Source organism: Diadema setosum, chromosome 5 (assembly GCF_964275005.1).
Source record: "Diadema setosum chromosome 5, eeDiaSeto1, whole genome shotgun sequence".
In the NCBI taxonomy this organism is placed as follows: Eukaryota; Metazoa; Echinodermata; class Echinoidea; order Diadematoida; family Diadematidae; genus Diadema; species Diadema setosum.
Window position 1 is genome coordinate 42,917,168 of NC_092689.1, and position 15,637 is coordinate 42,932,804.

General features: G+C 39.9%; 1 protein-coding gene across 1 annotated transcript in view; it reads left to right on the forward strand.

The window, feature by feature from the left end:
* LOC140228726 (uncharacterized) overlaps nucleotides 1-15,637 on the forward strand; it is a 61,345-nt gene that overhangs the window by 36,096 nt on the left and 9,612 nt on the right. Inside the window, exons 4-6 of the mRNA XM_072309007.1 lie at nucleotides 11,499-12,822; nucleotides 13,281-13,365; nucleotides 14,116-14,209. Of these exons, the coding sequence (XP_072165108.1) occupies nucleotides 11,499-12,822; nucleotides 13,281-13,365; nucleotides 14,116-14,209 (1,503 nt within the window). The remainder of the gene's footprint in view (nucleotides 1-11,498; nucleotides 12,823-13,280; nucleotides 13,366-14,115; nucleotides 14,210-15,637) is intronic.

Below are 15,637 nucleotides of genomic sequence, written 5' to 3' on the forward strand. Positions count from 1 at the left end.
GAGTCTTTATCAGTGTTTTAGTTGTGCACTGTTTTGAGAGATGACATTTAGTTTAGTTATGACTTAAAACATGCAATTATTTGTCATACTTTGTAGCGCAAAGAAGTTCTGTGAGTTTGTTAAATGTTGCTGCATAACCTAAAATTGTGTTGTAAATGCCAAGGAAAGTATTAGGGGGCCTACTTCCACACTCCTTCCCCTCCCCCCCCCCCCCCAAAAAAAAAAAAAGAAGTCGTGAAGCACAATGAATAATCAGATGAAATATTCAGACACGACATACAAAGTAACCCAGATCCGAAATGGTCTGTAATAGGCCTAAAGCTTAGCAGGGAAACATACTGTAAGTTGCAGGTTTCATGTACAGTAAGACCCACACAGGCCCAGCAGATGAGCCGCTAGTGCCTTGGCCTTCAGAGCCCTTATACCATCACATTCTACCATTCAGTGAAATTTGAGATGTACCAATGCTGGCACTCATGATTTCCAATATTTATACACCGTCAGCCAAGTCAAATGGACAGGGGCTCACTTTCATTGCCAGCACAAAAAGTAGTGGACTTGATGTGTGCATACAGTGTGTGTCCTCTTCTCTGAGAAGGTGTAGAATTTGAAGAAGGAAAATAGAATTAAGGTTGGGGAGGGGAAAAAACCAGGAAATTAAGGAATCTAAATGTGATGATATCACAGCCTAAGTTTAGTTTACAACCTTAGTAGGATTATAGATATGAATGGAATATGACTACCTGGTATGCGAGCGCATCACTTGTGCCTTGTATCGGGAATAGGATGAAGGGAAATGAGTGAATATAGTCATATACAATTTCACATTTAGAATGAAAAAATTAAGAAGATTTCAAATATTGCTGTATGATAATAAAGCAGTAGGCCTAACTTTTGATTAAGGAAATGGTATCAGTCTGGACTGTCTAATGCTTTTCAAAAAAATTTGAGGCCATTTTATCTGGGAACATGTATACAAAGTGAATGGTTGTATCACACTTGCCAACCAACTGTTGTTGACTAATGTCCTGTAAAATACTTTTGGTGAGCCCTTGCTTCCAATCCAAAATGAATCCCATTTGCACCATGCTATGTAGGTCCCAGTGCATCAGGTAGTGTTGTTAGAGGAAAAATAAATCTCCACACACGATAGCAATGTTCAAAATATGTATGTAGTTGCATTTCATGACAAATGTGTAAGGACTTTATTACATACAAATGTACCAAGGTAAAATGTTGAACTCATTCTGTACTTGAATTTCAGTCTCACCTGGAAATGCATACAATTTGGTACTTTATACAAAATTGAGGAATTATGACCTGCTTCAATATTCTCAAGGGATCAGTAATTTTCATTTATAGGCATCACAATTTAAAGCTAGAAATGTATGAGAGGGAGTGCTAGATTAGTGGCGGACTAGCTGTCTTTGTCAATGTGGTTGATGCATAGCGTGAGTTTCTAACAGGGCCAATAATGACTGCATTATGTAGGCTTCCTGCTTGTGTGTGTCTGGTTAGGCCACTGGGTCAATTTCTTGAAACAGAGAAATTATGAGTGCAGGGAGCTCAGCAAGCCAACAAAAAACACCGCCATTGAGTGTGCCACTCCGTGCACGCACACATACACACATACACACACTAATACACACAGATGCATGCAGGCTGGGGCCAGGATATTGATTGCTGTATGATAAAAAGGTGTGTTTATCAAGCATGGTGTGCCTGTGTGTACGTGTGTACGTGTGTACGTGTGTGTGTGTGTGTGTGTGTGTGTCCATTTGTGTACTAGGGTGACTCCCCATCCAGTACAGTGCATTAAAGACTCTCAAGTACAGTCACAAGTCCCAGAATGCAGTGCTCAGGGTGTATTTTTAGGTATTAAATATTGAGGCCTGGTGTTGAGTACCTGGGCAATGAGGGTACTGTGTAGGCATACAGGATATCCTTTAAATGTGTGTAGGCCAACGCATGTACATCCTGGATCAAAGGCATTAAATAAATGAATATATAACCATTGTCTTCCAATCAGATTCTGCACACAGGTACAAATAAATTGTGTACAATCCCTTAGCTAGAAATCCTCACTTCTAGCATTTTGTAGGTAGTCCTCAGACAATATTAATGTTTTTGTTTTGTTTTTGTTTTTGTTTTTTTCACTTCCAGTGTCTTTTGTGTTACGATTAAAGACCTTCTTGTAGGACCTATGTGATTTTCCTGGAAATGGTTTTAAAAAATTAATAAAAATGGGTCTATCATTCAGGCAGAACACATACAATTTGTATTCTGTCAATTGCAGCAAAGTCCAATGATCTGTAATTCCACTCAAATTTTCACAAAATTTCACAAATACCTAGTTGTAGGTCCAAAGCCAGTATGTTTGGAAGTGTACATGTTTGTAGAAAGGCATTATATGAAATTAAGTTGAAATTATCAGTCCTGCGGTAAGTCCTAATATTCATGTAATGTGGGATTTAAGTTGTCAGCCACCACAAGTACACAAATAAACATCAAAATTGGCTGAAAACTGCACTCTTACATTTTGTACACAAATGCAAATACATTGTATATGGAACAATCTATTACAAACATTTTTTTTTTTTTTTTTGGGGGGGGGGCTGACATTCTGCATTCGAGCAATGCGAATTAATATCAATACTTGGTACATTCTGAAAGCATTCAAGGAATTTAATTCCAGGAAATATATCTTTCAGCAACCTACTCCATATGAGCATGATATCAACACAATGTATCTTGATTCAACAGAATTATCATCAGAAAAATAAAATGTGCTGTCTAGAATGGGCGTATTAAATGAATGTCATCATACACTTTGTATAAATATATTGTCATGTTTATCTGCATTCATAGCTTCTCGTCTATTTTTACTGTCATAAATGCTCCGACACAATGCATATATGATCTCCATGTGATCGAGAGCGAGTGATAAGAATAGTCGTAAAGCTATTTCTGTCTCTCTCTCTCTCTCTCTCTCTCTCATATGTCATACTTTTTTGGAAGTATACCAGTTTCTTTTCTCATTCAGAATATGGGAACTACAGAATGATTTACTCCGTAGTGCGCTGTGCATGATTACGAAAACTACCAGAAGGGGAATATCATCACTTGCCGTTGCTCAATATTGTCCTGTTTCGATTACAGGGGAAGAGCATCTTTCATAAGATGTCCATGCCACTTGTGTAGTTCATACATTTGAATATTATGATCATGCATGCCTCTTCAATTGAGATACTGTTTTTTAGCAGTTTCTTAAATTCAGTGATGTATTGTTCAGGTCAGAGATTAGATTAGAGTACATGTACAGTAGGAGAGTCTACTATTATATGCTGTTTTGTTTTTGTTTTGTTTGTTGTTGTTTTTTTGTCAAATAAGGTGGTCTTTTTTTTTATATTGTCACTGCTCTGTGTGTTTTCAGTATGTATTGACATTAATATCTTTTGAATTGTTGAACCATTAAAACATCACTTTTGCAAATTTTTCTTCGAAATTAACTTTATACAATCATTCAGGCAACATTTTGAGATATTGATACAGACTTTACCTGGAAGAGGAAAAGAGAGACTAGTGAGAAATGTTAACAAGAATATACTCTAATCACAGATGTATAAAAGGGGAGGAGATAAGTGTCTAATAGCTCTCATGGAGGTAGATGTAAATGATATTGGTAATGACATCTGCCTTTCTGTGGATGGATGAATTGTACAACACTGAATTAATACCCCTTTCAGGTAGTCGTGGATGCGGATAATAGGAGTACTAAGTCGTAAAATTTTGATTACATGAACGGGAGAGGAGTAAAAAAGTGCGCATTATTTTGATGCTGCTATTATCCGCATTATTGCAGCATGAGGAGTTGATCGAGAATACATGAACGCGTTTTACGACTTATGCGCACTAACATTCCGCACTTCGGTCAAAGGTCACTCGATTTCCTGCACAACCGCTGATTGCTGAGCTTGAGCGAGTTCTGTGCATACACGTGAGTATATATCACCGGAAACATTACGTCATTATAGAGGCATGCGCAGTAACCATGACAAATACTCCCGTCTTTCGCACCGTTAATATGAACGGGCGCTCGTAAAAGTAGTGCGCACTTCATGGGATATATGAACGCGATTTTGATTACTTCATCCGCATTATTTGGATGCGGATAACTGAACCGCGATTACCTGAAAGGGGTATAAGATTGACTGAACACTCACCAATACTGGCAATACTGGGCAATACACTGTACGTTCATTTCATAAGTTATTTGTGTTGTTTTTCTGTCAATATTACACCTCTCGAATCCATAAATCCATTTCTCCACATCTTCTAATAATCAAAAGTATTAGTACATTATTCTATCATCAATCACTGATGCCTTTTTAGCTTTCAGTTTCTGTGATTGTAAAATTTGGGTTAATTGCTGATGTTGGCCCTACCAACTGGCCAACCTGTGTAGTTCTGCAGCGTCCATAAATATGCCATCCTTTGAGCACTGGTGGCATGGCCTTGCTGGCTTCTATAAATTTGATGAAAGCGAGTTGTTCTCATTTCGTATGTAGGGCAGCAGTGGCCTGCAGGCCTGTCCAGTTGAGGGAAAAAAAAAACATAGTCTACAAACCTAGACTCCACTGTGATTTTGATACAGGTGTACAAAATGTAGTTGGCGAGATGGCAGGCAGTACTACTTTTAGGAGCTACATGTACTATATTACACATTCTACAAACCTTGTGGGATCAAGATATGTCATGATTTGAAATTTTTTGTTTTACTCAGTACCTTTTTTGTTCCCCTCTCTCACTTACATCGCATGTGCCATTGATTCACCCTCCATTAAAATGAATACGTACTGTTGACTACTGTCTTTCTAGTGAGGACTCGATCAAAAGCTGTGACTGAGAAAGAAAGCGAATAAAAAAAAAAGAAAAGTTGGTTTTGCTTTCATACTAGATGCACATGTAGCCAATCCCACATACCACAAAGCCATTGTTTACACTTTGTGGGAGAGAGAAAAAAAGCAATCTCACTCTCCCAGCATCCAGACTTGACCTGTATATTCTAGATACCCAGACCTCTTTGTTGGCAGTCGGCTCTGTGGATGTGACAGCATGCTGGTTGTTGTTTGTGTTTCTTGCTGTTCAGGAAAAATACAACCAGTGGAGAGAGGAAAAAGGCTACTTAATGTGAAAGCTGATCAGTATCGCTTGCATTACTGTCCACACATCTGTGATCAATTGTCACGTTCATTGTCCTGATAAATGATAAAGGATTCCGTACACGTGTAGATTGTACCAAATGGGGCAAGAGCACTACTCGAATCTCGGCATGCTTTGCATTTTATAGAGCGGTGTTTGGAGTGAAAATGAAATCTTTATGGTTTGAGTAAACAAGGTAAGCAGTGTTTGCAGGTTTCTCAGGCTTGCATCAATTTCCATCCTATTGTGGTTGTTCTCACTGTACACCGGTCATTGCATCACGACACCATCCTAGCTATCAGAACCAATTTGTGGTATGACATAAGCAGGGTCTATGACTCATACTAGTCCCGCAGCTCGGCTGGGGGGTTGCCCTCTCTCTGACCTCATGAGGACAAACCCTCCAACCTGAGGAGCAGAGGGAAAAAATATGTGACTGAAGGGGGGCCTGTGGTGGTGGAGGCAGACCTTGTGTGTAGCAGGCAACTTGTTTGTCAGTGCATGAGCTGGCAAAGCAAGACAGAATTTGGCTCTCTCCACTCACGCTAGCAGTAGTGTTGGATTCTATTCTAAAGATGATTCAACTGAAGGGAGTGCAAATATTACTGAAGAAACCAAAGACAGTTCACTGACTGATGGAAGCTTGATTGGTCATTCATTTACTGTAAAACATGATATTTTAGCGGCATGAAATTTTAGCGAATGGGAGCTGACTGCCTTTTTCACAGCATGAAATTGTCGTGAAGTGCCTCTGGCATTCAGTGCATATAGTGTAGACAAGAGCCTTTGCGTGCATATTAATTTCGCGAATCTTGGCTCATGCGAAATTCATGAAATTTAAATGTCCGTGAACATTCCTCGTTCTACAGTATGGAGCAAAGTTCTCCTTGGATGTATCAATGGTGAACAATGTAGGCCTATGTGTATTGCAAGGTTTAAGAATGCCATTTGATGATGCCTCAGAGAACATGCAGGGGAATGCCCTTCCATGTGTACACTGTGTTTCATTTTGGTAGCTGTGATTTTAATAGCTGTCATAGGTTGCCTCGGTATGTTTTGGATCTTGGATCGAGATCAAGGGGATTACCCACACAATAAGTGCGATTTACCGGACATGTTTTTGTAAAATACTCTTGTGCACTTGTGATGAAGGGGGTGGGGGGGGGGGGGAGGCATAGAGAAGTCGATGCTGTGTATAATATGACATTTTGTATCTTGGTGGAGGGGGTGAGGGAAGGAATGCATGTGGATGTTTTTAACAGGCGCCAGGATTTTCATTTACATTATAGTTAAAACACTACTTTATCATGTAAAACAAACTCCCTTTCCAGTAGGCCTACATGTATATAATGCACTTCATGATGGGTTATTGCCCTTACTTGTGAAGTACCTCTGCTCTGAAGAAGAAGTACATTGTAGGAGTGTGATACAGAAATCGTAGCAGTATAGTGACAAGTTGTAGTGCTTGAGATTAACAGTATGAACAACCTTTAGTCATATGGTCATACAGTATTAGAACACTACACACTTCAGTGACCATTTTAGTAGCTACAAAATTGTAAGTAGAGGAAAGCATCAAATACGGTACTTTTACTTTTCTCTGCTATTCAAGTAGCAGGGTTGAGTTTCATTTGTAAGGCTACTTATAATATGATGTTTAGTAATGTAGTAATGGTTTCTATTATCTAGGTTAAACTTAGTGGGAAACAGGAAGAGCACAATACTTATACGTAGGTGGAGCATTTCTGATTACCAGTATGTGCAAAGGAAGCATTTTCGCTTCAAAACGACATGAGCTGTTACTTCTTCGGATCTTTCGTTCCATTTGATGACATGTTCTCAAAGCTTCTTGTGGCCTGAAGGGGCAGTTGTAGAGTTCATATCAGCAACTGTATCATTTTAGGGGTTAGGGCATGAAATACGGGAGCCGGGGTTGGCACATACAAACACCATTAGTGCGATGAGTGGTCCAGATGTTGGCTTAGTCAATACGCAACATTTACTCATGCGAGTGCGTGAACCCTTCTTCTGCCAGACAGTTCAATAGCCTTGGGCTATGTCTGATGAAGTTCAATGGGTACCATAAACAAACATTGGCTCCCACGTGTTCCCCCGTTTGCTTTTATCCCGGAATCCCTTGGACTATGTAACTGGTACGCGTCAGACGTGATCTCAGATGCACTCGCAGGCATGAGTTCTATGGCAACTGTATACCTATACTTGTAAAGTGTAGCATACCTGGAGGGGAATATATTTATCATTATCAGTAGCCATGATCCGAACATTATCTGCTGAAAAGCAGAGGAATGTCAGTATCATGTAATAAGATGTTCACTCTCTTTTTGTCCGGGATTGTTCAACTGTACAAGCATGGTCGTCTTCTCTATACCAAGCAATTTTGTGTTTGTTTTTCTTACAAGCACTGTTCAACCGTGTTTTCAGACTATAAAATCGTATCTGCATGGCACTACATTGTACTGTCCTACAGATATGAAGCTACAGTATGAAAATTCAAGATTGAACTTGATTGCTGAATTGTTAAAAAGTGAAAATCTCTGAGTGACTAGATTTGCCAGACTCAATATTTCGCATAAACAGTAGTATTCAAGTAAACCATACAGCTGTACACTAAATGAGGTTAGAGTTCATTATTCTGAAGGTTTGTTATTCCAAAGGTTAGTTCATCTGAAAAAAAAAGAAAGATTTTTTTTTTATTTTCTGAAGTTTCATTAACTTGAAAACAAAACAAGGTTCATAATTCCTGAGGTCTGTTAGTACATGTACACTGTATGCACATTTGTTCCATTTTCAGATTACTTAATAAGGAATTTGTATGTTTCAGAATAACAAACCCTCAGAATAACGAGTATGTCCCACTATATCATTTATCAACATGGTAATATTTGTTTATTATAGATCTTTCAATAGTGACAGAATAATTTTCATAACTTGTGTATGCTGGATGGCTTTGTTGGTGTGTGTGTGTGTGTGTGTGTGTGTGAGTGACTTTGAACATCATCATATGGCACAGTCAAAAAAGAACAAGAATTTCTGAAATTGAGCCACTACAATGGTTTCAGTATCAGTTTATTTTATTCAATCATGGCAGTTTGCTTCAGGAAAGCTGTCCTCGTGTGCATCCATGGTAAACAGTGTCTTTTTCTCAGAATAGTCCAATTTGGCAGGCACTTGAACATTGTACATGTAGTAACACTATATGCCTGTTTATGTGAGAGTTCAAACCCAGTTCTTGTTCCAGCCCTGGTGGCAGAGAATGAAACTTGTCACTTGCTCTTTGTGAATCCTGAAATATAATACGTATGTAATCCCAAAGTGGCAGGGCTTCTGTCTAGTTCACCATACATGTGACTTCATGAATACTCTGCTTACAACATGTACTTTGCCAGCCAGTGTGTGGGATGAAGCACCATACTGCATGAACCTCTCTCTCTCCAAGTTTTGTGAATGGAGCTTGGACGTGGGGAAGGTCAACATGAATCCCTAGCTGGGACAGCAGCCAAAGTTGAATGAATGAATGGAGGGCTTGTGTGTATTCTGGACTATTTATTGCTTAGGTCACTAAGCGTAGGAGGCACTCCTGATTGTCTTGGTTTCCTCACTATGGAATACTCGACATATCTAGACAAATTTCCCAATCTACTCATACCATAGCACAATTCTCGTATAAATGTGTAATTAGTAGATTGTCTCACACCTAAACTGTTTTTTCCCCTTGTATTGAACACCATAGGACCTACTTTCATCAAAAAGATGATGCATAGAATCTATAAAATTACACTTCCCCCTAAGTTTTGATTTGCAGTACACATACCGGTACGTAGTTGTATTCACTCATAGTACAATAGAGCTGTTTTGAATACAGGAAATCAAACTACAGCTTTCTGTTTTGTCCATTTCATTTTCACACAGTTCTAAGGCATAAATTCAAAGGGCAAGTCCAGCCTTGTATTGTGTTGCTTGTTGTGAAAGTAGAAAATCACAGAGAAGTCTTTTTTTTTTTTTTGTGGCATGGAATTTCCACAAATTGTCACTGGCATTCGAGCATATAATGTAGAAGAACTTGTGCGTGCATTTTAATTTTGTGAATCTTGTCCTTTGCAAAATTCTCTAACATTTCCGTTTTTTTCTGTACTCAAGAACTGTTTTCTGGAGAGGAAATTGAAAATTTGTGAATTTTTGTCTGTAAACCGAATAGAGAGCAGCTCAACACTTACATGTACATCACACAGAGATGCCAATTTGTGTTTGACAGTTTATTTGACTCATGGAAGCCATACAATTTTAAATTGTTTTAGTATGAACATGCATTGAGAAACCCTGTGGTTGTGGCAATGTTGGGTCAGTTTTGTGTTGACACTGGTCTGACAAATGCTTTTGAGATCATATCAAAGGTTTGACGTGAACAAACCTGGCCTGATCTGTCAACATGTGCTAATAGGAAAGTCCCAATAGATCAGGATGCAAACTCCACAGAAAAGAATGAATATCTTTAGAAGTAGGATATCTAGGGCTCCTAGCTGAGTGATCAGGTATGAGATTTCCATGTCACATGGTACCGCATGCTGAAAGATGAGGGATGGGAACAATCTCAGCGGAAGCACGGCTGAAAATTAAATTTTGATCAAATTGTGACATATTTATATAAAATGTACACAAGTGCTCAAACCTGTACTGTAGTGTAGGAAGTCTATGTCTTTGTAGAATAGTCAAAATTACAAATTTTGTTCTGGATTAATACCTACACATTGCAGGGTCCCAGCAGTCACAATCTTTGAAGAAGAAAAAAAAAAAGTAGCATCGAAATCAATCTTGCGAAGAATAGTTTTAAAAGACCATTTATGCTACAAAGTAGAAGAATTATCTTCAATCCATATAGCCCGTTTTTGCAAGTGGTACTTGCAACAGGTTTTCAGCCATCTTTGGTGAAGTGAATTTTACATAGCATCATTATCATACTTTTTATGAGTTTTCTAATGATTCCAAGTAGAGAACTGTGTTCAACTTGTTATTGTAATCTGAACATTGCCAGCATACGTTGTACATGGTTTCTTTCAAAATGAAACAAACAAACATGAAGCGTGGAATAATATTTCTTTGTAGTTTCTTTAAAAGCATATTATGACTGCTATAAAGCAAGGGGTACCGGTACATGTATGCAAAATGTATTTTGGTCAATATCTACAGACATTTAACTATTGCATAACCCCAAATTGACTGTCTTCTTTCATGTTTGAGTGTGCCAACACTTTTGTCCAATGAGTGAGGTTGTAACTGAGAAATAAACAGCAACCCCCCCCCCCAAAAAAAAAAAAAAAAAAAAAAATGTGATGTATTTTGAAAAAGGTGTCATTATCAGCTCCCTTGTGCTGCTCAGTAATCCATTTGAGAGGATGAATCGACATGTAAAGCTTGATGCATATTTTTTGTCCTTATGCCTTGTTGCTCTCTACCACACATGCCTAATGCTAGTGTACATGTATCTCCTTTAAACTGGCAGTTGTATGCTGCTGCACACCCCCGTCCAAAAAACCTAAACAGAGTGAAAAACAAATATCAAAATGCAGAAGCATGCTCAGGATAAGCAACCACCAGTGCTCGTTAGGTATTCCACAAAGCATGTGGCCTTCGGCTTCACGTCTTATATTCCCCCTTTTTTCTCTTCCTCTCCATCTTCTCTTCTGTCTCTTTTCACATCTCTTCCTCGCATCCTTCTTTTTAATTTCCTTTCTCTTCCAGCAGACGTGCTCTGTTGCCAGGCAGAATTCATTTGTTTGTTTTAAGAGACTGTGCACAGTGCAATCTGTTATGCTGTTGGTGTGATGGCTGACAAAGCAAGCAAAATAGAGTAAAAACATCCTCCCCCCCCCCACCCCAAACTCATAATGATTACAGGGAAATCCATAATTCACGTGTAATGCCAAGTACATGTTATACATGCAGACATTTACAATTTCCAATAATTGCATTCAGTACCTCAACCTGAGCCAAGCACATCAACACAAAATGAATTTTACTTTGATGTTGTTGTTTTTTCAAATAGTCATACATTGTGTGCATATATATATATACATGTATTTATTCACAGTTTATGTGTCAGATATGCAACATTCAAGTAAGAGGTGCATGTCATTCTCTTCAGGTTTGGCTTTCACATCAGATTCATAGAATTTCACAAATATTGTCTGTTATTCTCTGAATATCTTCACACAACACTCCCCCATAGTACCCACATTTTCTCACCAATTTGTTTTTGTTTTTGTCTTTGTATCTTACAGAGTTCTACTGATGGGCAGACCATGCCGAAAGCAGCGTATGTACCAGGTGGGCCACCGCCACCTCCCGAAGCCACAAGACCACAGGTGCCTGGCAAGAATGGTCCCATCATGCAGTGGAACCCACCGGCCCCAAGTGCTCCTCCACCACCCCAGCTGATGAATGGCTACTCTGATGCATACCCCCATCTCCAGAACCACCACCTCAGCCAGCAGCAACAGCAGCTGAAGGTGGAGGAGTCCATGAAGCAAGGACCAGAGCCTACCAGGAAGGATGGACCCCCTCCCAAGACTCTAGGAGAGCCAAAAAGTGTGAAGGGGACTGACAGCAAAGAGCAAGGTCTCTCTGCCTTCTCCCCCACACCGGACAGCAGTAGCAAGCCTCACATACCAGCAAACACACCACCAGCAATGGCAAGGGAGCTGGTAGAGAGGCACCACTATTACGAGAAGATGCTCCAGCAGCAGAAGCCGGGAGAACCCCATGCCGCCATGGCACTTAGAGGCATTCCACCCCCTGGCTTCCCCCATCATCCCCATCATCAATCCCTACCCCATAAACCTGACCTCAATAACCATATCAACATCAAGAAAGAGCCCACATCAGGTAGTAGTCTCCCAACAACGTCAATTCCACCCCCAGAAAAGAAGTCTCTCTCACCGGTCGATGCTGCAGAATCTTTACTCTCACTAAGCACCACAGTACCTGACAAAACGAATAAACTGACTGCAAGTAATTCATCAAGTCAGGCCAAGCCCTCCATCAGTACCATGATGCTGGGACCTCTCCCACAGGTTGTCAAGAAAGAGGGCATTGATCCAAAACCCAGCACAGCTCCTAGACTGACTGCAGATTCATCTCTTCCATCATCTATTTCATCATTATCAACATCTAGTTCATCTAAGATTCCCTTCAACCCTCTGGACCCTGTCCATCCGGATGGGGTGGCAGCTAGGGCCGAGGTGCAGAAGCTAGCCCGGCAAATGCCCCCCAGCCCATACAGCAATATCATGCTGCCGACCCTGATGCAGAAGTCTGATGGGCGGCCGACGCCCTCTAAAGGGGCCCTGTCCATGGGCTCGCATGGCACCAGCTCCATCCAGGCCATTCAGGGAGGCACAGGGGACAAGGGAGAGGGGGGCAAAGGTACCACGCTGCACCCGACCCCGCCCACTGTGGACTCCCTCTTGGAGAGACAAAAGCTGGAGAAAGGCTTGCAGACTCCACCAAGGCCAAGCAAGCCTGAGCTGGACACCCCGGAGAAGAGACACATGCAGCTGTTGTCGGAGGATGCTCGCATTGAGGCCCCCGACTGTGGCTGTCTCGGTAGGTCGCCTACATCCTCCATTGTGTTCTCATGATGTACAGAGATGATGGACTTAATTTGGCAGTATTCAAAGACTTGCTTATGGCACAGGATAATTCAAAGAGTCATTTCTTAGATTGTATGTGTTATTGAAAAAGGAGCATTGCATGAATGCGACATCATTATAGAAATGAAGAATTATAAACAATTTTGGTTTGGTAACTGGAATAATGCATCATGAATCCTCCACACCCAATGCCCTCCCCCCCCCCCCCAAACAAAAAGTAAATAAATAAAATTAAGTAAGATTAAATAAAATGAAAAGAAAAAGAAGAGAAGTGCTGTTTAATGATTTCTTTCAAATGTAAAGTTGTTTTTTTTTTTTAACACAGTTGCTGTTTTCTCAATTTGGTCTCAATTTGGTAACAATTTGGTAACAATATTTTTTTTCCTTGTCTGTATGTTCTTGTTCCTTCAGAGAATGATATGGATGATGCACCTTACTACACTCACCTGGGCTATGGACCAAACCTGCCAGCCATCCGTGAGCTTATTGAGAAAAGGTGAGGTGGTTACATTAACCCGTTGAAGACTAGTCCCGAGTATACTCGGGCAGGTGTCTATGGAAAATGCATGCTATAACAAAATCAGTTCGTCCTCAACGGGTTAAATATCACCTTAGAGATTTTCATGTAAGCAATGTGCAGGATTAAGATGTGCCATCGACTTATTCACTTGTATTAGATAATGAAAAATCCTATTGAGCGTTCCAGTGCAAGTTCTGGCACTGAGACTATGTTATCATTTGAGATAATTATCTGATAGTTCTTCAGTGTTAGCTAAAGCTCTAAGGAAAATGATAAGAGCTGGATCAAAAAAAAAAAAATTATTGTACATTTTATAATGACATTGTACAAGAGATATATTTTCCCTATTCCAATGTGGTCTAGATCAAAGAATGCCAATGATGAATTCCTGTGAAAATATGCACAGTGTCAGCTAAAGCTCTAAGGAAAAATAAGAACTGAATCAAAAAGCACAAAAAAAAAATATTCTAAACTTCTTAATAATAGCATTATACAAGAAATAAATACTTTCCCTATAACAATGTAGTCAAAAACAAAGAATGCCAATGATTAATTCCTGTGAAGAATTTTTTCAAATATGCCTTAGGGTGAGAAAATCTACAATCATTCATACTATTTCCTGCACAGTGTATGATAAGGTCTGCCATTGCCTCCAACAGCTTTTCTATGTGATATTATTCTGCTTTAAGCAAATATCATGTTTTAAATATGTTCTTACTTTGACAGGAGTTCTTACCATGGTACTCAGGTGAGGATTGAGAAGGTGGTGTTCTCTGGGAAGGAGGGAAAGAGCTCTACAGGATGCCCTATAGCAAAATGGGTAAGCGACATGACATCTCCCTTTAAAATTGTAATGTTTCTCATTGTGTTCAATATCATCAATTTCATCCTCTTAAACTAGTGCAAAAAGTAGAACACACAAGCACTTTTGTTAGATATCAGAATATGTACATCCTCTCACAGAGACTCCAACTCTTCTACCTTGAGGCCATTTTTGCAAAATCTCTCGCTCTCCTGCTTGAGGTTGAATTTCTCCCGCTTCAGCTGCGTGTCTTTGCGCTGAAAATGCATTTTCTCCCACTTAAAATTTACATTTTTCTTTACCAACTACCTCTTTAAAACATAGAATTTATACTAAATTCAAACACTTCAAATATTCATGATCTTATCAGTAGATTGCATATGCTTCATTTAGTGATGTCACATATGTTCCAAAATAAGGCTTTAAGACAGCACCAGAAAGCATCTGTAACCCTAGAGCTTGGACCATGGACCCCAGCCACAAGGGACGTCACACTCCATGCTTGTGAAGTGTGTTCCGCACAAAATATTGTGCACATCTTCACACAATCAGAGTCTCCAGTTTGCTAGAGGGTCCATCCAGGCAGAAGAATCTCCTGTGTAAGAGATGCTTGAGGTTGCAATCTCTGCTCTCATCTGTGGAATTATAGCCAAGAGATATTCGGTTGAATCAGGTCCAGTGCAAAAAATGAAGTTTCCTCTTTGATGAGTACTGTGATTGTGTGGGAGCGAGGTTGCAGCCTATGAATAGGCAGTCAATCTTGCAACTCACTCATTGTGCAGCTGAAAATTGGTTCAACTCACTTCAGGAAGTATTTGTCAGAAGAGTTTCTGCAACATGACTTTATTATGTGGGAATTTCTGTAACATTTTAGATCACTTTTTGGTTGTTAATTTGTTCCGCTCTACATATTCTAATTGTATCATACACATTTTTCCAGTTTTTTGTCCCTTGTCTGTTTTGCAGCGTTAAAGGGGTTGAATAGAAAGAAAGCAACATACAAGAAAAAAGGACACACAAACAGACACACACAGACACACACACACACACACACACAAACACACACACACACACACCAATAGACATAACAAAGTAAATATTTGATTGGTCATGCCCTGTCACACAGACACGCCTCCTCATGGGGCATCCATGTATGGCATTTCATTCAGCTGAGCGCTTCAGAATCCTTTTGTTACAATTTTCTATAGATTCAAGTGTCTGGTGGGGAACCTATCAGTTCTTTCAGTGGCAGTCATTCGGAAATTCTGCCTGAGATTCACCCGGGCAGTCTGGCAAATACAGCTCCTGATAATGCTCTACATAGGTGTCTTGTATGCAGACTGTGGTAGAGGTGGCTTTTAAGGCAGCTTATGTGGCATGTCTTGTGACAGTCTGAACCTACTTCAGCCAGAATGTACAAGAGACAGATGTGAATTAGGCCCTCTC